The sequence below is a fragment of the Tachypleus tridentatus genome, chromosome 6, assembly GCF_004210375.1.
Source record: "Tachypleus tridentatus isolate NWPU-2018 chromosome 6, ASM421037v1, whole genome shotgun sequence".
In the NCBI taxonomy this organism is placed as follows: Eukaryota; Metazoa; Arthropoda; class Merostomata; order Xiphosura; family Limulidae; genus Tachypleus; species Tachypleus tridentatus.
Window position 1 is genome coordinate 117,666,180 of NC_134830.1, and position 25,382 is coordinate 117,691,561.

A 25,382-nucleotide genomic window follows, 5' to 3' on the forward strand; every position below is an offset into this window, starting at 1 on the left:
ATAATTCGAGCTAAGAACAGAGAGAAAGCAGGTAGTCAGAAGTACCTGCCGCCTGCACGGCTAATCATAACCGGATAACGCGATTGTCAGTTATTACACTCCCCCCACCCAAATGTTTAATGATATGATAAAATCATATACTGACCAGGAAAATCTCGTACTGTAAACCAGTATGCTGGCCATAGACAAATCTTATACTGTAAACAAGTATGCTGACCACAGACAAATCTTATACTGTAAACCAGTATACTGAAAACAGACAAATGTCGTACCGTAACATTCATTTCTGATCAGAATAAATCCTTCGAATTTTCATTTACACTGAAGTTATTTGCTTCAAAAGGATGCGGTTGTTTATTCACACCTACATGCTCATAATGAGTTATACACGATTCTTGAACAAAAGGATTCAACCGACAGTATCTCTATCTTACGTTGTATAATATGGTTGGGAAAAGTCATTTTAAAAAAAATTACATAAGTACAGTTGTAACGTACACAAACTTCAACTAACAAACAGATAGTACCCAGTTCGTTTTTAACCGTAGAATGCAACCATAAGATACCTTATACTGTTCCATAGTCGGGGCTAAAAGACCCTAGCAAGCAGTATCACGTATTTACTAAAAAAAAGAAAAAAAAAACGACTTTTACACAAATATTTTTCACCGAGTTGAATATGAATAGAAGGATCGTCATGGCAACAAACGCATCTAGAAGAAAATTACTGCGCAACAAAAAATCGTCCCAGGTCTACTAAAGTTTAGGATTGAAACTTGCATGACTCGTTCATCACTAAGTTCGTTTAACACGCGCAGTGTTATATGTAAAATGTATAACGTGCCACCACGAGCAGGAAAGAAACTACACATCCCTACCCACCTAAGAAAATCCTGGCAACGCCTCTGTGGGTAAAATCTTTCTTAATTGATTTTGTAGCTATTTCTTTCGGTAATGACGACAACTTATAGAATTAACAATTGTTGACTTACTGGCGTTTCCTTGTTTTTTGGCTGTTGTGGTAAACTTTATTCGTTTTCATTTTCATAATTTTGTCTGTAAGCAAAAAAGTATTGTATTTTAATTTTTCGCAAAGCTACGCGAGGGCTATCTGTGCTAGCCGTCCCTAATTTAGTCGTGTAAGACTAGAGGAAAGGCAGCTAGTCATCACCACCAATCACCAGCTCTTGGGCTACTCTTTTATCAACGAATAGTGGGATTGATCGTACCATTATAACGCCCCCACGGCTGAAAGGGCGAGCATGTTTGGTGCGACGGGGATTCGAATCCGCGACCCTCAGATTACGAGTCGAACGCCTTAACCCACATGGTCATGCGGAGTCACGAAGTATTGTGAAGATAAAATATAGTTTGACTGTAATATAATGATTTCTATAATTGAAAACGAGCGTTTAAGACAAATGTGTTAAATAAATATTCACGGTAAAGTAATGGTGCTGTCTAATTATTTGTAAGATAACCACTACTCTTAGCCCGCCATGGTCAAATGGTTAAGGCACTCTACTTCTCATTCGAGGGTCGCGGGTTCGAATCCCCATCACACCATATATACTCGCCCTTTTGGCTGTAGAGGGGTTACAATATCACGGTTAATCCAACTATTTGTTGGTTAAAAAGTAGCCCATGAGTTGGCGGTAGATGGTGATGACTAGCTGCCTTTTCTCTAGTCTTACACTACTAAATTAGGGACGGCTAGCGTAGATAGCCCTCGTGTAGCTTTGCGCGAGATTCAAAACAAACAAGCACTCTTTTTAATATTAGTTAATTTTTATTACCCTTCCAATGTCTAAAAATTGTTACGTGGCTTAATACAGGAGTTCTTGAACTCTTAGCTCATTACTTTCACACACACACACACAAAAATGGATAAACTTTTATTGAGGTTATTGATGTCTCTTTTGTTCTCCTAACAGTCCCCCCTTTTGTTCATTGTTGTTATAACGGCGCACACTATTAGCATAACAATTTTCAGATTTCAAGTGTTTGTATCATTTGGAAAGGTGAGTAGTGTTCTATGTTGTGTTCCAGTTCTTCTGGGATCCTTGGCTGTCAGTTTGAGAATCCAGGCATGGATTAATGAAAAGGTGAATTATGTGATTGATCATCAGCCTACTGTATCCAGTGATTACGTGTTTGTTATTTTTAAATTGCCATCCAGGTACCTCTTTTTTTAAATTGGAGGATGTAACATTTTAAAAGTATTATCATTGGTAAAACTTTAGTGCAAATAAATGAGGGTTTGCGGAGAATTCTGGTCGAGAGGCACAGAATTGTTTGTTTGTTTGTTTTGGAATTTCGCACAAAGCTACTCGAGGGCTATCTGTGCTAGCCGTCCCTAATTTAGCAGTGTAAGACTGGGAAGGCAGCTAGTCATCACCACCCACCGCCAACTCTTGGGCTACTCTTTACCAACGAATAGTGGGATTGACCGTCACATTATACACCCCCACGGCTGGAGGGCGAGCATGTTTAGCGCGACGGGGGCGCGAACCCGCGACCCTCGGATTACGAGTCGCACGCCTTACGCGCTAGGCCATGCCGGGCCTTTGGCACAGAATTAACGTTAGGTATGAACGCACCATGGTCTTAATCTAACTCTGTGGGAACCCCTGGTTTGATAGTTTACCTCCCATATACACATTACTTGTTTACATGTATATGTTATTCTCTCAAACAATTTTCTGAATTTTTTTTTTTTTTGGCCCGCAAGATACTAACTGCCAAAAGTCTTTAAATTAACAAACATTTACGTGTTGTAGTTTTTTATAAAAGTCCACTGACAATTTTCCTGGAAAGAACCTTAGGAAACGCGCATTCACACAAATATCTCTATTCACATTACGTGGGGTAATTGCAAAAGATGGCTCTTTCCACCATCCTGCTTTTATTTTCTCACAATTACGAGTTGGGCCCCATTTTGTCTTGGACCTATTACACTTACACCATTTCGAATTCTGTACAACCTTAAACTTCTTTCTTCAGAGTGAGTGTTCAGACACAAGACGTTACGTGACGTCATTACGTCATTACACACCTGTTCTCAGAACTACAGTTGATACACTGGTAGTGTTTTGTTGTTAACAGAACAGTTCTGGAATCAAGGTATACATGGGTCTAAAGAAATAAGACAAAATTAGTTGCACGTAACCAGTTTGACAAATTCTATATTGCGTAGCTACCTTGAACTTCGCATGCGCAGACAATGACTAGATTGGCTACGTTTTGTGCTTCTCACAGTCGACAACACCCACGCACTCATTTAAGTATACATACCTACTAGTTCAAATAATTCAGAGTGTATAGTGCAGTTTGTCATAGATCGTTATTAAACGTCTGATGTAAAATCACGTCATTGTAGCTTTATTTAGTCAGATGGCTTGTTAGGTTTGTAATTTGTCACGAGAAGAATGTCACGAGACGGAGAGCTACGTGAAATGCTATTTGAAAAGTAAAGTGGTTTGACGTCCCTGTTCTGTCTAATCCTTGATTTAAAACAGTGGTTCTGTTAATTAAACACCGGGATCTTTCTAAGACATCAAAATGGCTGTCGTGATATATTATTTACTAGCACAAAAACTTCAAAGGATTCGGTGCGACTGTGTAAGGTAAGGTTTTTTTCCTCGTACTTTTATTAAAAACTTGTTTACGTTACTACAGAGAAAGGTAGTAGTTTTAGATGCAATTACCATTAATGGAGTGTAACATGTAGGTCGAAAAGTTGAACACCGTGTTTCATTCAGTTTATCCCGGGCGTGGACTAGCGGTTACCATGGCTGGTCTGTGTATCTGTGGGTTCACGGTTCGTGATCTGTTGCATTGTATTTTGAGAGCCCCACGGCCTTCTAAGGGTGATAATCAAATCCCACCATCCGAGTAAACGAGGGGGTCACTGCAAGAGTTTGTGGTGAGTGCTGAGGCAAGTTTACCATCTAGTATTATGAGTTCGAAATGAGGAACGAATATGTGTAGACGGTTCTCTTCTTTAGCTTCGTGCAAAAATTGTGAAACAAAACAGCTTCTTTTGTTTTCTTTTACAATGGGATTTGGGTATTAAAGGTATTAAATTACCTTTGAAAAAATTCAATAATTATTAACTGTATTTCGCGTACCATACATTTGCTGCAATAGCGGATGTAAATACAGTAAATCCTGTCTAAACTGGAAACTGTATTTGGTGGAAACCTTGTACAAGCTAGAAATATTAAAATTTTGCAGCATTATCTTAAGATTTCTCTCATAAAAGGCCCTCTATATATGGCGAAACCTGCATAACGGGGCCGGAAAACTACCTTTCACCTACCTCATCTATTAAGTAGGATTAGAACCTGAGTAAGGCGGAAAACATGTTTTTGATTAAATATTAATTTCTTATTCAATTAATAATTTGTTTAAATATTAATAAATTCTCGGACATTTTGTTACAGTAAGTATTGGTTAAATATATACTGTTCTTTTGTCTGCCTTCATTATTCTTGCAGTTAAATTAGATTCATGATCTGTAGAAACATATTTGTCTTTAAAGTGCAAAATTCTACTCTTTAAATAATTCACACGAAAAAATAAATTCCTATCTTCCCCAATTTCAAAATTTAGAGAAATTTACCATGGGTAATGGGTAAAAGTGAAAATGCGAAATGTTTCAAAAATTTAAGGAAGAATCAACTTCCTGTGGAATGGAAAGTCTAATATTAACACGTGGATGACAAGTGCTATATTTGAGGAATTTTTGAACAAATTATACAAAAGAATGGAACAAGAAAATAGGAATAATCTACTTTTCCTAGATAATGCAACTTGTCATCCAAATGTTTGTTTTAGTATTTCTACCTCCATGTACCATATCAGTTCTACAGCTACTAGATAATGGAATTATACAGTGCATAAAATTGAAATACAGAAAACTGATGCTTCAGCATATTATTACAAACATGGACAACTGTAAGAGAGTATTTAAAATGATCATGAAAAGTGACATGCTAGATGCAGTTGCATTTTTAAGTCACTCAATCAAATGCGTAAAAGGTGAATGCGTAATAAAGTGCTTTTGAAACTGTGGATTTATTTTTGATAATGGTGGAGAAGTTTTTATGACTATTCTAGTGAAATTCAAACTCTGATTAAGAAGATTGATGAGGATGATTCTTTTGTGAACGTTGACAAGAATGTTTTAACAGAAACTGATGAAATTGATTTAAAATCTATAATGTAATTGCAAGGTGGTAACTGTGAGAGATTCAGAAGAACAAAATGGAAAAGACAGTGAGGAAATAGAAATTCGTACTTCATCGCAAACGTTAAGTTATATAACGCTATCACATTGTATGCAAAAATGAAGGGGGGAAATGAACTTGATAAAAAGGCTGTAGAATTAGTATTCTCTTTTAACCACATGAGAAAGTCCATTAAAAAAAATGAAACGGTTGAAACTGGAGACTTTCTTCAAATAAATTTGATTAAGATTTTGTGTACTTGTGTGTATTTTGAATGTCTATTTTTGTTCTTATTCTAATAAATATAACATAAACAGTATAATAACTATTCACAAACGTCTTACTTCTCTTGAGTCAACCAAGTATAACGTCCCGCTTAAAAATTATATATAATTAAGGAAATGCATGTTTACTCTGTTTGAGCCTGAAAACCTGCTTAAGTCGGAAATTTTACTGTCCTGTGCGATTCCGCGTTAGACAGGTTTTACTGTATTTTTATGTGTATGTATATCAATAAAATCTTGGCTTTTCCCCATTCATTGGCGAAGTGACAACAAGTTTGCTAAATCCAGCAAAAATAATAAATCCTCCCCCCACAATATACGAATATATCGGCATTGAAAACAGTGTTATTAAGTTTTAATAAATTCGAAACTTAATTTAAGTTTCTATGGGCAGTAATTTCAAATGGTCTTAAATTTTGTTTATAGTTTTTTCACTCGCTACACGAAAGAAGCAGCGCATGCGTATATAATTAACGTGTTCTTGAGCCAGTATTAGTAACCGCTACATAATGACTCAGTGGGAACATCGCTGGTCAGAGTAAAGTCCACTGCAAAAAACCTGCTTTCGGTTATTTCAAGATAATATTGTCATAAGAACAATTAAAGAAACTGTGTTCCTCATGCCGCCACTACCATGTAAGGCAATACGTTAGTGCTTTGACATCGTGAAACGGTCCGCGCGAAACTGGCTGCGTTCCAGAGGTTCGTAGTTCGCGGCAAAAATGGGTTTGGTTTCGCACTTTAGGCCGTGTGTGTAAGTAAAAAATGATGGTCAAAACCTAGTGTAAAAATGGTAAAATCCTATCATTCGGTCACACAAGAGTTTGATTTAAAAGTGAAGATTTTTAAATTCGAAAATCATACGGAGCTTCACAGTTCCCGTTGAAAAACAAAAACATAAGATACAAATACATCATAATATACATTTGTTATAAAACAAAACTTGCCATAAAATTCATTCACCAAATCGGTGCAACTGTATATATTTTGAAATATTGAAAACTTAATGTTAAAATGATGGATAAAAAAAAAAAAAACATTGAAGGAAAATGTTTTTCTTTCCTAAATGCTGTATTTGGCAAAACGTTAACATGTTTTCAGTATATTTTCCTAATAATTTTCTATTTTTCCTCTCACGACTAACGTAAAAAGTTACGTGATTTTTAAATGGCTTTCTCTACGTTATGTTATTTACTGTCAAGAGTTACTTTTACGCCATGCTATATAAGTTCTTACTCTTCACCATACCAAGAAATGTCGAAAAATTAACAAGTTAAGAAAAAAATAACTTTGTAAGGTTGATTTTATTTTTCTTAAGCACTAAAATAAGAATAACCAGGAAGTTAAAATCGCCTCAGTATTTACACCATCTTCATAAATTGTAGGCGGAAGATAAAATATCAATAGGTTAGGCTTAAGAGAGAGGAAAGGCTTAATTGAACGTTAGAACGTTTGGTTTGTTTTGAATTTCGCACAAAGCTAACGAGGGCTATCTGCGCTAGCCGTTCCTAATTTAGCAGTGTAAGACTAGAGGGAAGGCAGCTAGTCATCATCACCTACCGCTAACACTTGTGTTACTCTTTTACCAACGAATAGTGGGATTGATCGTAACGTTATAACGTCCCCACGGTTAAAAAGGCGAGCATGTTTGGTACGACGAGAATGCGAACCCGCGACCCTCAGATTACCAGTGCAGGATGGGAAATCGAATTGGCATAGTAGTCAAAACACCGGATATAGGAGTGGAAATATTTACTTGAGGGGGGGGTGAAGTAAGTAACGAGTATTACAAAGGGGGGGTTATAAAGCTAGAATTCGGGGATTAATATCTGCAGATGGCACAATACAGATAGACCATCGTCTACTTTTCTTCTAAAAATTCATTGAATAAAAGTTAAATTATTCAACGGGCTATTATCTAACTTCAGTAACCCAGAGTAGAAAAACAATTAAAATATCGTAATATATCGTCATGTTTCACTGAAAGCAGTTGACATGAGAAAAGAAATATCAATAGAATTATGTGAACCTATCTGTTTTATATATTTTGGGTAATAATTGACAAACTACAGATCTGTCTTGTTCCTACGTTGAAGTTAATTCAAAATCATTCGCTCGCTCCCCGCCCTATCCTGTTTTTGATACATCTGAAATGAACTTGGTTACTATTGGTTACACGCTAGAAGAATTTCTGATACCGTCAAAAAAATCGGGTTTTTTCCTTCTCTTATGGAGTCCCATCGTGACACATTTGTCAGTACACATTGAAGAAAACGTGACTGTTTTTAATTCGAATCATTGCCCACACGAAAGTAATTGGTCATCCATAACCACCTCTTTGCTATTTATGATACTTCTCTAATACTTTTTAGTTATCAATATGCCTATCTGTCTTTACTCCATCTAATTATTATTTATATTTTATTTACACCCACTTAACAATGTAAGTAGGAGAGGCTTGTTTGTGCTTTTAATGTAAATAAGTGGAAATGGAGATTGGCAGATGTTGCCCGGCAACAAGGAAACGAACGCAAGCTCACTCAGCCAATCGCATCTCTACTCTTTAGCATCAGGCTTAATCTTCCTCGGTCATTTTGTCTGTTTGTTCTTAAGCAAAACTCTTCTCAAATCAGTTATTTGTGCTGTGCCCATCGCTGATATGGAAACCCCATTTTTAGTGTTATAAACTATCATATTTCCCGCTCAGACAGTGAATACTTTTAAGAACTCTGTGATCTGATATCAATCCCGACTTTAAATGTTTCATCTGTTACATATACGAAAGTTCAAGTAAGTGTGGACGTCATTTAGACAAATAGTTGACAATGGAGAAATAAAACATGCGAACTAAATATATGGGATAAATAATTAACTGTATACATTTTATAGAAAAATAATTCCCAGTATGAGGGCTATGACCGTGGACATAGCGGTATTACACTTCTACAGCTTAAATTTGTTCTTAAGCAAACAAACTTTAACTTTTCCTTAAAATGTGCCCGGCATGGCCAGGTAGTTAAGCAACTCGATTTGTAATCTGAGGGTCGCGGGTTCGAATCCCCGTCGCACCAAGCATGATTGCCCTTTCAGCTGTGTGGGTGTTATGTTACGGTCAATCCCACTATTCGTTGGTAAAAGAGTAGCCCAAGAGTTGGCGGTGGGTGGTGATGACTAGCTGCCTTCCCTCTAGTTTTACACTGCTTAATTAGGGACGGCTAACGCAGATAGCCCTCGTGTAGCTTTGCGCGAAATTCAAAACAAACTAAACCAATCCTTAAAATGTATACCCACATCCCCAATGGCACAGCGGTGTATCTGAGGACTCGTACTGCTAGAAACCGGGTTTCAATACTCGTGGTGGGCTGCGCACAGATGACTTTTCCTGTAGCTTTGTGGTTCATAACAAACAACAACAGAAATGTATAATTTTGACGTTTCTGTTTTTACTTTTAATGCTTCAACATTTGTGTCCTAATATAAGATTTTAAATAATACAACAAAATGTCGTGGCAGTTTAGTGATTGCCCCTCTACCTTCTATAACAAAACTGCACGGTGGTCTATACGTTGTCTGCAAACAGGAATCTAACCTCGACTTCTAGTTTTGTAAACCCCCTAAAGCTTACCGTATAAATGATTTGCCAGGGGATACATATAGATGAAAAGAGAAGTGTTTATAACAATGGGCCTGTTTTCTGTTTATTTTACCCAGTGTTTTCTGACCCGTTCGAAAATAAATCGAAATTTCTTTCTTTGCTGTAAGGCTTTTCGTCGTGACTTTTGTTAGACGTTCTTTCCGTCTTCTCTTAAATTGCATTATTTCTTCATAAAACAGTAAGTAAGTTAAGTTATGGTTGTTCAATAACAAAGTAGTAAATGTTCATTATATAGTATTTTACGTCGTTTTTAAAAACCGTAATTTAACTCTAGGAAACTGTCAAAAATATTATTGTACAAATATTTTACGAATTTACAGTACACAATAACAGTAGATCAATATATTAATGCATGTTAAAAGTAATTGTTCAGAAGATTGGCTCCTTCGGTTGGAAAGGGTAAAATTTAATAGATATTTCAACTGGACATTAAGGAGAGTAAGGATTGAAAACTACTAATGTCCATTGACAAACAGCGACGCTTTCAGTCGTCGAAGAACTTAGCTTTCCATGTTTATGGCCCTCTATTTTTTTTCTCCTAGAAGGGACCCTATATATATTTGTCAAAAAATGTTTTTCATATGTAAAAGGCCCTTTTAATTGGTCTGTTTAGAAGTGATATCATGCGTATCAAAGGAAAAATGCCACGTATAATATAGGCCCTTAATATTTTCTTAGAACCCTTTCATTCGTTGGATCGATGAAGCCCTCTGATGACAATTTCTTTGTTGTTTCAATGAAGTAAAATTTGTTCAGAAAAAATCATATGCGCTGATCTGGAGGGAAAAACCCTGGCGATACCTCTGGACTAAACTATATGTAATGTGTGTGCGTGTGTATTTCATGTCGGTATTATATGCACGATTTTACTGCACCATGTCTAATAAATTGACTTGGACTGAATATCTTCACTCTGATACTTCTTATGGAAATTACAACCATCGGAAAGCTTTCACTTCTGCAGCAATCTTTCCTTGCTCTCAGTAAAATGACAGGAACAACGTAATCTAAGGGAAAAAACATCGCCACGACAACTTAATGAAATTTCTTGCTCTAATGTGCTGGATGCACCCATTGTGTAGAAAACAAAGATCTTAATTTCAGTACATTGTATTGTCTTCTTTGCTTAAAAATAAACTCAATGTAGTTTTAGTTAATGAAATAACAACAGAAAAACCTGTTCTGAACGACTCGCTAGACAAACATATTTACATACACACAATGATTCTAGGTATTGGATTGACTGTACATTTTATATTTATTCAATATTATTTTAAATAAAATTATCGTTGAACTACTTCGAGTGCTTCTACTAGTAAGAAATAATTCAAATGATTATAATTTCTTCTACTAGTAAATGAAATAATTCAAATGATTATAAATTTCCTACAAATTGTTTTTCCAAAACAAACAAACAAACATTGTTTTAATTTTTGTCCGGTTTAGGAAAATATTGACATTTAATGTTTATTCTGCAAGCTCGTATATAAACGGAAAACGTTTTATTTATTCCGATTATTTATTAAATAATAATGCTGTTCATTCGTTGGGCAGATTCTTTCCAATTATTTTCAAATAATTGGAAGTTCCGTCGACGTAGCGATAATATATTAACCCATTTCTTCCTTTTACGTTTCTCCAAGCTTCCTTCACATGTGCAGTGTGAGTTGTACGTATAAATAAATAACTTTTTAACAAGTGACATTAAGCGGAAATACCACGACTAACTCAAACAACGCAAATTTCGCTGCTATTTGGTAATTAACAGTGATTTAAATAATGCATTAAAAGTAAATACTTTACTGTGCTAAAACTGATACCATACCTACTTTTAATACTGTTTTCGTATTTATAATGTAGTCTTGTTTTTGATACTTCGCAAACTTGCTAGGTTTTTTTGACGTTGTTTATAACGTGCTAAGCCTACTTCCATAAATTTACTTGATTTTAACGTCGTGCATCCTGCAGCTAACATCCGAATTTAAACATTAAGAATATGGCTCGCACCAATTAACAAAAAAACTGAAACAACAACTGATTAGTTACTGATCGGGATAAAACGATATACATACATTTTATTTTCTGTCTTATCATTCTGACGTACCATTTATATTTTATATACATATTTTAACACCTTATTTTTAGCTAATATCCAACTATTACTAAGTTTGTTAAATGTTTTATCTTTTATTTCGTGTAAATAAAAATGAAAAATTCCGCTATAACAGAAACCTTACAAACAACAAAATTATGAGACCAAATATTCCAGAAGTATTAAAATTAAAACAAACAAACGACAAATAAGTATTAAATCAAGGGTATGAAGACCTGAAACTTGTGGCGTGACATTAAATATTGACCAATGACTCACGTAAGTAATGTCAAAAACGACGTAAAAGATATTGTAACATCTTTGTAAATTGAAGCCAATAACGGCATTAAAAAAAAAACTGTTAATTCTTTAAATATGAAACATCGTAATTTAATTATTTGATTTTTTTTTGAGTGGACACTATTCATATAGCTATCACCTTTTGATTTGAATACCTAAACATTGAACTCTACCCTCTTCAAAAAAGAAAAAGGGAGAGGTAGCGACTTTTGGAAAACCTAATCTCCATATTTGATTTGAAAGAGAGATCGTGCTGTCTCATAACCAGATAGTTAGAATAGGAAAAAGGATTCGAATGAGTAATATTCTTCAGGAGTGTGTGTCAAACATGATTTTACGTGTACTTTGAATAATATGTTTGTAGTAATAACAGCAGTAATTAGTTTTTATGCTAATTTATAACAGTCATTCTATTATTGTGTTCAAAAGTTGACTTTTCTCTTTTTGCAGAAAAAGTGGTTCGTTAAAAGTCGTAATTGGAGTTATCGCAACCTTGCTTTTGATGTCACTTGGGATAGGTTTGGTCATTGGACTTTTAATCACGCCGCAGTCTGAAAACGTCGTAATGTCCAAAGCGTACTACACCAAAGCTGCCATATCGACGGACGCTGGCCAGTGCGCATCAGTGGGAAAGTAAGTGGACGGTCATGTACACCTTGGATCTTGTATTTCCATGGTGGCTCCTTGGAGCTTCATTTTTTTTTTAATGTATCTCGCATTGTCATAAACGCTAAACCCGGGTTCGACACTTGTTTCTAATGGGTCCGTGTACAAGCGTCTTCTATTGGTGTGTGTGTGTGTGTGTCAAAGTCGTTTAAAACCTGGTCTTACGTACAGTTACCTAGTTACTGTAATCGTCTTTTCAAACATCAAGTTAACACTATAATGCCAAAGAAGGATGAAACATACATAAGAGTAGGTTTTACTAAAACCTGTATTAACCGACATTTAAAAACAAATCCTCCCATAGCAGCAGAGAAAGATGGATAAAATATTGAAGTTACTGGATGCTAGTGCATCGATTAACTTGTCATTGGTTCATTAATAGTGTTGTTTAATTCATTCTTAAACGTTGGCAAGGGAAAATCAACTGGCATTCTGGTCCAATCAGTTTGGCGACATACCAACTTTGCAATCGTTTCAAAATGTTGGAAAATTATCTGAATGTATTTACCAAATAATTCATCCTAAAGTCGAAATATCCTTCAATTATACACGGAAATCGTTAAACCATTATTTCAATATTATCACAATGAGATTAGTTCCATAAGTTGTTCCATTTTTCTTTCCAGATGCATGCTGGAAAAAAACGGATCGGCAGTAGATGCGGCGATCGCGACACTTCTCTGTATGGGGGTGATGAATCCTCATAGCTCGGGCCTCGGAGGAGGATTTATAATGACGATTTACAAAAGGTAACATCTGTTGGACAAGTGCTGATTAAATTTCAATTTGATCAATTCATCATGTCAAAAATAACAATGAAAGAAATATGATTTTAACTAAATAAGCACATTAAAACACCATAATAATTTCAGGTTTTGGTTTGTTTTGAATTTCGCGCAAAGCTACACGAGGGCTATCTGTGCTAGTCGTCTCTAATTTTCAAGTGTAAGACTAGAGGGAAGACAGCTAGTTTTCACCACCCACCGCCAACTTTTGGGCTACTCTTTTACCAAAGAATAGTGGGATTGATCCTAACATTGTAACGTCCCCACGGCTGAAAGGGCAAGCATGTTTGGTGTGACCAAGATTCAAACCCGCGACCCTCAGATTACAAATCAAATGCCTTAATCATCTGGCAATGCCGAGCCTTTCAGGAAATGAAAATGCATCACCTTGTTGAAATAAAGAAATAATTGTTTGTCAGTTTCTGTATGTTATGGTCCGTCGTGGCGTTTCTCAACTCTGTTGGTGCGTTATAATGTGATGGTTAATCGCATTGTTCGTTGGTAATAGTTGGCGGGATGTGCGACTGGTCGGTAGCCTTCTCTCGGTTCGACGATTTAAGAATGAAGATGGCGTCGGGTAGCTTTGCTATTAAACAAAACTACATGTGAGCTTATAAGACAAAACATGTGGTTACTAGATAGAAAAACAGATGATAATGTACATTTCTTGTGTAGCGTGATTTATCCAGCTGTTGTCAAAATTAACCCCATCTGATACGGTTGTCGCGTGATGTGTAACTTTTACCCCACCCAAAGGAAGAGTTAATATCATCATTTTCATTATATTTTCCTGAACACGAAACATGTATATATCTTTCAAATTGTAACCGTCTTCATTAAATAAATTTGTTCTAAATTAAAAATCTCTCCTTACACATGTCAATTTATCTTTCAAATTACGGTTTTCTTCGCGGTATATTTTCAAAAAATTGCTTTAAAAACTGTGTTTTTTTTGTTATTTACGGAAACAAATTTTTAGTGAAAAACAAACTCTAACATTTGGGTTCATTTAGATTTTTAGAAGATGGTTCTGACAATACGTAACGTAACTTTAAAAAAACGTATCAAATAACGAAACCGTGAAACGGTATTTTTATTGGCATTGTCTAGAAGGTTGAGGCGCTTGACTCGTATTCTGAGGGTCGCGGGTTCGAAACTCCCTTACACCAAACAAGCTCGCCCTTTCAGCCGTGGGAGCGTTATAATGTTACTGTCAATCCAACTGTTCGTTGGTAAAAGTTGGAACTGGGTGGTGATGACCTAGCTGCTTTCCATTTTGTCTTACACTGCTAAATTAGGGACGGCTAGCGCAAATTGCCCTCGTGTGGCTTTGCGCGAATTTTAAGACAAATCAATCTTTATTGGCAACTCATTCGATGCTAGTAAATCCACTACCTTCGAAGCTATGGTTGTAAGCTTTGTTTAATTAATGACTGTGAAGTTCCCTTATGTGTACATTATTGTTATCATATTGGAAAAAGAAATATTCATACAGAACTTAAGAAGCGACAACAATTAATCTGAATGACAAAACCCTTACAAGGTTTAGTTACGTTGATTTTAATATATCATTTAAAAAAAAAAAAAGCCCTTGGGGAGTGAGCGGTATGTTTCTGGGCTTAGTGCTAAAAATCCCAGGGTTCGATTCCCCACTGGGAATAGAATGCCAATAGCCAGCGAATTATGTTGCTTTGTATTAATAATAATTTTAAAATCAAAACTGTAACGAAACAAATGAAATATTCTTTCTGAAATCGTGACTTGTGATGTAGTAATCTGAAATGTTTCTATTTAATTAACTGTGAAATCTCGCGGACTATTTGCAGAGATGAGAAGTTGGTAAAAGTCTTGGAATCCCGCGAGATGGCGCCACAAAAAGCCACTGAGGACATGTTCGAAGGAAATCGCGAACTGGCACGAGAGGGTAAGTTTATTGGCGAAAAAACAATAAGTGTAGAATGAAAATAAATCGAGTACCTAAGTGATTACTACAACACACTTTAATGTATTCCCATGTATCATACATAATTATTTAACTTGTTCTGTTGCTGATATAAGAAAAAAAGGGGGAATACCAAAAACCATATTTATTAAAGAGACGACAAAAAGTTTGGAAAACACTAGTGTAACATGTTTATTGGCCCGGCATGGCCAAGCGTGTTAAGGCGTGCGACTCGTAATCTGAGGGTCGCGGGTTCGCATCCCCTCGCGCCAAACATGCTCGCCCTTTCAGCCGTGGGGGCGTTATACTGTTACGGTCAATCCCACTATTCGTTGGTAAAAGAGTAGCCCAAGTGTTGGCGGTGGATGGTGACTAGTTGCCTTCCTTCTAGTCTTACATTGCTAAATTAGGGACGGCTAGTATAGATAGCCCTCGAGCAGCTTTGTGCGAAATTCAAAAACAAACAAACAAAACAATCATAGCTGATGTACTATGTTTTTTCCTCGTAGGCGGATTGTCAGTAGCGGTACCTGGAGAGCTGGCTGGTTACATAGTTGCTTGGAAACAATATGGAAAACTTCCGTGGTCAGAATTATTTCAACCCGCCATTGAAATGTGTGAGAATGGGTTTTCAGTGGGGAAAGAACTTGGGATGGCCCTTGCTTCGAACATGGAGTTAATACAAAATGAAAGCAGTCTTCGGTAAGACTTAAACAAACAAACTGAATTTAATTAACGCCAAAGTTTGAAATCAAAAGACGTATTGTAAGTAAAAATGTAAGTAACTTAGAGGTGTCTGCAAATAACCAATAGGAATACCGATTAGACATTTATATCTATTGTTACATTGCTAGTTTATATACAGTGACTTGAACTCCATAAGATTCGAGTATTTCTTTATTGTTTTATGAATAACAAAACAAAGTTTCATTCAAATGTTATCATTCCTATTTTGTTTCTTAGTCGCAAACATTTCGCGTTTAAATAAACTTAATGATGTTGTAATATTCGTGGGGGGGGGGAGTGACCGTACGGTTGTTACATTTAGAATATAGCTGCAGTTTAACGTGTTACACTAAAACAATGAAATCTGCTTCAGTTCTCTTTAGATATTTTTAGTACCAACTGTTTAATATCAACTCGCATAAACCGTACAGTACTTTTTGTGTAGCAGCTTTTATCCAATTTTCTATTTGAACTTTCTAGGTTGATAGTTAGAAATGAGAATCGTTTTAGGACGTACTATTGAACTCGTCAACATTATTCCTAATGTTGAAAACTCACTTTGAGTAATTGAAACAAACTAAACGTTTGGCTCAAAAGCTAAATCACTTTATGAACTAGAAGAGAAAAAGAGACATTGTAGCCCTAAAACTTAAGGTTTTTGAAAATTTATTTTCGCTCTTAAATATATTTGTTTTGCTATTTTTATTTACTAACATCTTTTATTACAGTGTTTTCTTCTGGAACACTAACACCAACGATGTTTACAAAGAAGGTGAGACACTGCGCAGACCTGTCCTTGCCCGAACTTTGCGCACCCTATCAAAGAACATTACCATCACAACGTTCTTTGGAGATCTAGAAGAAACACTTGCAGAAGAGATAGAAAGTTTGGGTAGAATCATTATTTATTTCTTTTATTCGTTTTTACTTCTAAAGTTTGTTTTGAAACTGGTATACTCGGTTCAGTTGATGTAACATTAAAACAGTGTAGGGTAAAATAAATTCAAGTATTAATAAACTTTGAATGGATGAAAACTGGGGATGACATATTTAACTGCTTACAGGTACAGCTAGAGATCCCTGACATATCAATTGGATTTTGTGTCATCATCGCACACTTTGCTTCAGGCTGGTGGTGGTGGAACAGACATATTCTGAAATGTTCGAACTTATAATTATGGTTCTTTTTTGCCATCACCACCGTTTTTGTTTCATTTTTAGTGTTCATTATTCATCTCCTGAGAAAAAAATGCTGCTATACGTATCTTTTAGTACGTCACTTAATATAAAGATGCACATCAGAAAGAGTAGAAGTACCTAATTGGCAATATAATTGGTCCTTCAAAAAGAGACCAAATAAGCGCAATATTTTTGTCGCAATTAGATTATGGAAACTGTAAGCCTACCTCAATTCATCTGTTCTTTTAACACTCTTTTTTTAACAATTAACTGCACTGTTGCCAAAAGTTATTAAATTATCATACACCCATATTTTGGATGATGATATAATAAATTTAACCCCAGATGTCTTTTATGACGTCGCAATCAGTTGCTCGGTGTCTTTGCTAAATCAATACCCTATTTGATACGTACCAGGACATTAGGTTTGACCAATGGTCTATGGACCCCGTAGTCCTTTGCTTTATTGAGAAAGTGCTCTAGCCGTAGCGCTGATTGTCAAATGACTTGGTTTTGAATTTCTCGTAAAGCTACCTCAAAGCTTTGACAGTGATAAACTAAAGGGAAGGCAGCTAGTCATCACCACCTTCCTCTAACTCTTCGGCTACTCTTTTACCAACAAATAATTGTATTAGTCGTAACTTTATAGCGACTCGCAGACTGAAGAGTGAGCACATTCAGTGGGACGGGGATGATGGACAAAGTGGTTAATTACTATTGAGTGTTATTGAGAGGTGGTGAATTAGATGTCGTGCTTTTTTTTCAAATAATAATAACGGTAACAATATGTCTGATCTGTTGTTGACCGTATTGTTGCGCTGTTCAAACATTTACATTAATCTTTATCAGTAACCTAAAAATGCTTCTACATGTTTCCAGAATGATATGGTACAATAATATGGATGTGACGTCTCCTTTTTACGTTAATAATACCTTGAGAGATAGGTGTGTTTATTTACAGGTGGCATTATCACTGGGCGGGATTTCCTTATGTACACCCCTCTTTGGAAGGAAGTACTTCAGTTCCGTCTCCATCACAATCTGTCTTTGTACGGTGTACCTCCACCAGGGAGCGGGGCTATACTCGGCTTCATTTTGAATATTCTGGATGAATACGGGTTTGACGAGACAAGTTTCTCCAGTATAGAACAGAAAACATTAAACTATCATCGATTTGTAGAGGCCTGTAAATATGCCTTTGCTGAACGAACGAAACTGGACGACCAGGAACAAAATATTGATATTTCTACGCACGAGCAAAACGGAAAGGTATGTCAGGTTTAAAAGTATAAATGATCGTATATTCAACAAAGTTTTGTAAATTGCAGTGTTGTCTGGTGTATCCTTTAACTCTTGTCACTTCGAACTATCTTGTTGAACACTGTAATTATAGTGATCAAACATGTCAAGAACTCAATCTGTGCCAAGATGATAGGGTTAATTAACTTCTCCGCGTTACGTCTAGCACAGTTGCCTTTATTCCGCAACAACTGTGAAATTCGAAGACATGGTATTAAAAGAAAACAGACAGTGGTGGAAAGAATGAAACAAGATTCGATTTGATGTAAATAAAATTATTTGTTTTATTTTTCGAAGGTCTCCGAAGAATGATCGATTGTAAGAATACGATGAGTTATTATGTAGTTTAATTAAAGTGAAATAAACCATTTTTAAACGGTTCAGTAAAACTAAGCTTATCGGCAAAAGTAATGGATAAAAGGTTAAGGGGTGGTTAAGTTGCTCGACTCAATCTGAGGATCGCGGTTTCAAATCCCCGTCACACAAATCATACTTAGTCGTGAAGGCGTTATAATGTTACGGTACGGTGAATCCCACTGTTCGTTGGTAAAAGAGCAGCCCAAGAGTTGACGGTGGGTAGTGATCACTAGCTGCCTTCCCTCTAGTCTTACAGTACTAAATTAGAGACGGCTAGTGCATAAATACTTGTGTAGTTTTACGTGAAATGCAAAATAAACAAAAAATTAAGGCACGAATGAAACGTCAACAGCAGGTTTCAACCCCAATCCAAACGGAAACAAACATACCGTCTTTGAAGATTCACAACACACTTTTTTTTTTTCCTGTAAACTAATCACTCAGAAATATGGATCACAAGGACCTTAAAGTATCTCTGATCAATGTTGACAGTCGCGTAAAGCAGTTGCAAACTGAGGGAGAAATCACAATTATCACGTGAAACGGTAGCATAAATACCATGACGTGTTGTGCTGCAAAAACTAAATTTAGTATTTTACAACAAATCATATCATAAACTACTTTCTTTCCCATGAAATATATACAAAAATAAGTTGTGTATTATTATTATTATTTGTAGACTATATGTTCGGCTACAGAACATACTCTTGTTACCATGATATCGGCTACTGGTTTGAATTTCGGCAAAACTACTCGAAAGTTGTGTTAGCTGTACTTCAAGAATTTCCCAGTTAAAGGTTGTGGCTTAGCGCTATACTGTGAATTCGAAGATTCTTTGTTTTCGTCCCTTTAACACACACACACACACACACACACACACACACACACACACACACTCTCTCTCTCTCTCTCTCTCTCTCTCTTGATTTTTATATTGTTAGAGGTATATATGAATCATACATCTGACTAATTTATGTGATATTGTAAATTATTGTGTATATATCTTTTTTTTTTTTCAGTTAATCAAGAGACTCTCATCGAAAAAATATGCTCGAGAAATACAACAGAGGATCAATGATCGCCAGACATTTAAGCCTAATCATTACGGAATAGAAACATTCCTTTCAACGGATGATGGCGCTTCTCATCTTTCATTAGTTGCACCAAATGGTGATGCAGTATCGGTGTCTACTTCCATCAGCTCCCAGTAAGACATTTTCATATAATATTATCATAGACGATACAATTGTAATAACAGTGTTTCCAAAGAGGCCTTTCGTCAATACCGAGAATCACCAGGCCAGCCGATGTAATGGTTGATCAATCTCTTGAGCCATCCAAGCAGTGTACTGTTTGTAGTGGTAGGGCAAATATAATTTTAGGTTGTATCTACAGAAATACTGAAACGAGTCTAAATAAATTATAATTTTATTAAACAGGTCATTGGTTAGGCCACAATTGCAATATTGTGTCCAATTTTTGGGTCCTTACTTTGAGAAAGGCATTGAGTTGTTGGAAAGGGTTTAGGGGAGGGTTACTAAAAGTACCTGAGATAGAGGGGTTGTCATATGAGGAAAGAATAAAAAAAGATGAGATAGAAGAGATCTAATGGAAGTGTTTAAGATTGTAAAAGGAATTGGTAATATTCATGCGTCAAGATTTTTCATACTTAACAGTAATAATTATAGAACTAGAAAACGCGTAGAGATTTAGGCAAGGTAAAACCTGTCTTCAGTTAAGATAATTTTATTTTTCAAACAGGGTGGTTGACCTATGGAAGATGCTGCATTCGGATATTGTATAGGCAGTAAATTTAATAAAAAGAGGAGCTAGATAGATATATGGATGATAAGAACTGGCTTTAATTTTCTTTTTTCAGTTTTAGTTTGGCTTGAAGGATGGACCACGAGGTTTAGCGACAATAGGGGACATGATTTCATGTTTTTGTTATGTAGTGATATAACATACATGGTAGTAATCTAGGCACTTATTACCAGTTTTATGAACAGTAATGTTATTGTTGTAGTGATGTCTGATTATAATTAACTCCCTTAAGTCTTTTACAAATCTATCCCCTCTAAGATCTAAACGTCCACCCACGTCTTTGCTGTGCGTGGCGACCTATGAAGAGGAGGAGAGGATCCTGGTGGTTGAAAGGTCCAACTCCGACACAACACTTTGGCATTGAATTCCTGTAGTTGTGCGGCCTTGCGGTGGCTCCCCCTAGGATCAATCGTCTGGTACACTTGGGCTAGGGTCAACCGAGTACCAGTGTTGGACGTTCTTAACGGGCGTTGTGGATATTGTGTCTTATACTGATGTTCGAATATAGTGCTTACGAAACCCTGGTATTGCTGCAGTGGCCTTGTATGGCATTGTAGTGTGTCCCATCGCAGGGCTCCATTGTGGGTAGGATCACCTAGGCACTGAAATGTAGCATCTTTATTATGGATACCCCATGTTATGATAAATTTAAAAAAAAACATTATCCGAAAATGACCACGCATGGATGACTCTACTATACAGTCAACTTCAGTCAGATTCTGTACCTCGATTTCTAATTATCCATTCCTTATCCTAAAATACTTAGGGCAGATATCCCCCGTTTTTATTCAAAATGGATTAGAGGGGCTTGCTAGCTAGCTCCCCTAAGTTAGTAAAGTAGTTGTATTTTGGTGGAAACATCTTCACAACAACATACCACACTCCTATTGAAATCGAAGGCTATGAGGGCTATACTTATCAAGGTTGCTCCCCATACAATTTCGAATTCTTCCACAAGAGTTATAATTGAGAGCGATTTAAAGAACATTCCTGAGTCGGAGATTATCGCTGGTTTCTCTAGCCAAGGCGTTTCTGCGGTGCGCCGAATCTCCAGTCGTAAAGACGGAATTGATGCCGACTAATTTTCTGATATTGACGTTTACATCACCACATTCTCCTACCACAGTCAAAGAGGGTTATCTGAACTGTAAGGTATAGCCATACATTTCCAACAATCTTTGATGTTTCCAGTGTTATTGGTTTGGTCACTCAAAAACATCGTGTTGGTTCTTTAACGTATGCTCGTTGTGGTGGAAGAGACCACGCTGCATACGAGTGCAAACTAGAACCACGTTGTGTTAACTGTAGTGGTCCACACTACTCTTACTCTAACTCTTACCTTAGGGACGAGAAACAGGTGCAATGCTTGAAGACTATAAATATCTCCTACCCAGAGGCTCGGAAAATATTGTCTCCAATTCCATCCCGGACATATGCTGCTGCACTCCATTCCACTGCCACATTGGGAGTGCAGACAGATTTCGCCGTGCCTCCATCAGAATCATTTGCAAAACATCTGAAGAATATTTTGTCCTCCATGATTAGAGTTGACGAATCTACGTCTATTTCCATCTCTGTTCCTGCCACTCCTTCCAGTAAGTGCCTAGTTCCACTTCCTTTGCTTCGGGTTTGGGTGTTTCCTCAGGTCCTCCCTATTCTGTAGCCTTGAGAAATAAAAAACCATTCTTTCATTCCATCAGTCGCTGGAATCTTTGTCCACAGACAGAGATCTGCCTACTCAACCCAGAGCAGGATCCAAGGAGGTCGACAGACCTTTATCCAATAAAGAAATAAATGTGATCGAAAACCGCCATGTAAATACAAATAAAATGGCCACTCTGATCAAGTGAAACTGTTGGGGTTTTCGTTCAAATATAGATGACATTAAAGATTTGATTGATTCTTACCATCCCGTGTGTCTCTCCTTACAGGAAACGTTTCTGAAACCTGCCGATACAGTCACTCTTCAGCAGTTATCTTTGTACAGAAATACCAGGTTGTGTGATGGACGAGTACATGGTGGGGTGGCACTGCTGGTTGATCAGCATGTGCTCGCCCTCTTTTTGCCACTTGATGCATTCTTGGAGATTGTAGCCATTCGTATTTCCCTGAGTCGTACCACCACTATTTTCTCTCTCTACCTATCTCCTGAAGAGACCTATGGTCAGTTAGACCTTGATGCCATCTTCCTTCTTAACACTGAATGACTTTACTGGACATAATCTTCTCTGGGGTGGTGCTAATATTGATGGGAGAGGTCGTTTCATAGAGCATATGCTCTTGAATCACAATCTATCTCTTTTCAGTACTGGTTCTTAGTCTTATTTTCATGTACCTAGTCAGTCTTTTACTGCTATTAATCTTTCTATCTGCTTCCCTTTACTTTTCTCTTACTTTTCTTGAAGGGTTGACAGTAACCTACGAGGCAATAATCATTTTCCTATCATTTTAAGAGAAACAGACCATGGTTGATGCCACCTAACCTTGTGTCTTGATGGATGTAGACCAGGCCAAATGGCTCTCTTTCACTGCTCTCTCAGAACTTTATACTGCCATCATCTGTAAACCATTAATAGACGACTGTGTCACAACAGTGACTGATTGTATTGTCCAGGCAGCTACTCAGTGTATTCCTAAAATCTTGACACGTTTCCCACAGTATCCTCGTTCTTGGTGGAATTCTGCCTGCCACATGGTAAGGAAAACTCAAAAATGGGCTTGAGATACTTTTGTAGGTATCTCACACTTTTAAACCGCATTGTAATCTAGCAGGCCCGTGCATATGCCCAGCAAGTCAGACGTCAAAGCTAGAAGGAATCTTGGATTAAATACATATCTAGCATTTCTTCTACCACCAGTTCCAAAGACATGTGGGACAAGTTTCGAGAAGTTGGTGGAAAATATACTTCTGCCCCTCTTTCGATATTGCTTTTTGATGACCAAGAAGTTGCTTATGCCCAAAGCATCACCAGTACTCTCAGCGAATCCTCGTGCATCTAGCACTTCTACTTCATCCTCCACCTTCTTAACCATCAAGACACAGGCAGAGCAATTACCTTTCCTTTTGGACTGATTGTCTCTTACTATAATCGCCCATTTACACTGGTGGAACTCAAGCTTGCTCTTCAACAGTCTTGAAGTCATACCCAATGATATTCATTATGAGATGCTGCACTATCTCTCTCTTGCTATTATTCTGGTTGTATTTAACTAAATCTGGTAGGAGAATGTCTTTCCTGATGCTTGGTGCCATGCTATTGTACTCCTCCCTTTTTTTAAACTTAGGAAGAATTTCAAAATTCATTCGAAGTACCGTCCAATTGATTTGACGAGCTGACTCTGTAAGATCTCGGAGAAGATGGTTAGTGCGCGTCTTGTTTGATTCCTCGAATCAAACAACCTCCTCTCACCAACTTTAGTGTGGGTTTTGAGGAGAGTGCTCCACCATGGACCATCTGATTCGACTTAACGTCAATCAGGGAAGCCTTTCTCAAGCAACAACATCTTGTTTCTGTATTTTTTTACAAAGAGAAAGCTTATGATACAAGGTGAGGTATAGCATATTGTGAGGCCTCTACTAGTACGGGTCGCATGACAATAACCCATTTTCATCAAACATTTTTAATGCACCTGTGCTTCTAAGTGTGCATTCAACCCTTTCCTGTTGTTTCCCACAGGAACTTGGAGTAACTCAAGGCCGTCTTGAGTGTTACACTTTTCGTCATAAAAATGAATGCCATCACTGGACAACTCCCACCTATAAACAATCTCTATGTCGACGATTTCCATATTTCATGTCAGTCGTCAAGCATGAAATTTATTGAACGGCAAGTACAAACTACCCTCAATAGCTTACTGAAGTAGACCACAACAAACTGTTTTACCTTTTCTCGCCCCAAAACTGTTTGCATGCACTTCTGCCACCAACAGGGTATTCACCCAGAGCCAGAGCTCCGTCTCGAAGAAGTTGTGCTTCCCGTGGTCCCTGAGGCAAAGTTCTTGGAGCTTATTTTTTTCTTGTAAGCTGACCTTTATTGCACACATCAAGCAGCTATGTGTTAAATGTACAAGTGCAATGAACATCATCCATGTTCTTTCTTCCACCTCTTGGGGAGTGAATCAATGTTCTATGCTGAAAATCTATTGTGCTTTCATTCTATCAAAACTGAACTACGGGTCTCTGGTCCATAACTCTCCTTGGATCTCGGCCTTGAAGATGTTGGACCCTTTTCACCATCAAGAGCTTTGGCTCTTCACAGGGGCCATCTGCATTTCCCTAGTCCAGAGTTTGAACACTGATTCTCATGAACCTCCTCTACAGTTTCGTCGTTTGCAATTTCTTTAATGTACGCTTCAAAACGTCAATCCTTGCTACAGCATCCCACCTGAGGTTTTGTTTTCCTTTCTCAGTGAACCATGCTTTTTTAGAATAGACTGTTTGCCACTGTTCCTTTTGGTCTTCGTATCCAGGTACAGTTGGATGAATTGAGTCTGTCCTTGGATAATATAGTTGTATCCATTGATCAGTCCATCCCACCATGGCTTATTACCATTCCCAAATGTAACCTTTCTTTGAGTCATCTGAAAAAGGCGGATACTCCCGACTGGAGCTATCGCCTTCTACTTGCCAAAATCTTTCGAATCGTCCTTCCGTTTCTATTTATACAAATGGTTCGAAATCGGGTAACTCTGTGGGCTCTGCCATGGTTTGTTGTGATTTGGTTGTTGCACGCAAAATTCCCTCTACAGTTTCTGTGTTCACTCCCGAATTATACACCATTTTTATTCCCCTGGATCACATAGAAGCTTTGCACTATATAAAATGTACTATTCATACTGACTCGCTTAGTTCTCTTTGGTCGTCTTGCTTTCGTAAGGATTGGAAGGAGGAAGTTGTTCTGGCTAGGCTGCACATTGGTCACAGTTTTTTTTAACTCGTCGCTTTCTTTTATCTGGTACTGATGCACTAATGTGTGGTCTGTGTGACGCTCGGGTCACAATAAGCCACATTTTACTGTCATGCCGTTGTTGCGATCGAGAAC

General features: G+C 37.1%; 1 protein-coding gene across 5 annotated transcripts in view; it reads left to right on the forward strand.

Moving 5' to 3' along the window:
• The first annotated feature begins 761 nt into the window (after nt 1-761).
• Nucleotides 762-25,382, forward strand: part of LOC143253403 (scoloptoxin SSD14-like) — a 32,794-nt gene continuing 8,173 nt past the window's right edge. The window contains exons 1-8 of one of the 5 annotated variants that reach the window (XM_076507232.1): nt 765-911; nt 12,013-12,195; nt 12,855-12,977; nt 14,840-14,937; nt 15,465-15,657; nt 16,410-16,573; nt 17,822-18,129; nt 19,536-19,723. In XM_076507232.1, the coding sequence (XP_076363347.1) occupies nt 781-911; nt 12,013-12,195; nt 12,855-12,977; nt 14,840-14,937; nt 15,465-15,657; nt 16,410-16,573; nt 17,822-18,129; nt 19,536-19,723 (1,388 nt within the window). In that variant the 5' untranslated portion in view covers nt 765-780. Of the gene's footprint in view, nt 912-3,131; nt 3,627-12,012; nt 12,196-12,854; nt 12,978-14,839; nt 14,938-15,464; nt 15,658-16,409; nt 16,574-17,821; nt 18,130-19,535; nt 19,724-25,382 lie in introns of those variants that run through there. The other 4 variants (XM_076507234.1, XM_076507233.1, XM_076507236.1 and 1 more) reach the window with 4 other exon arrangements.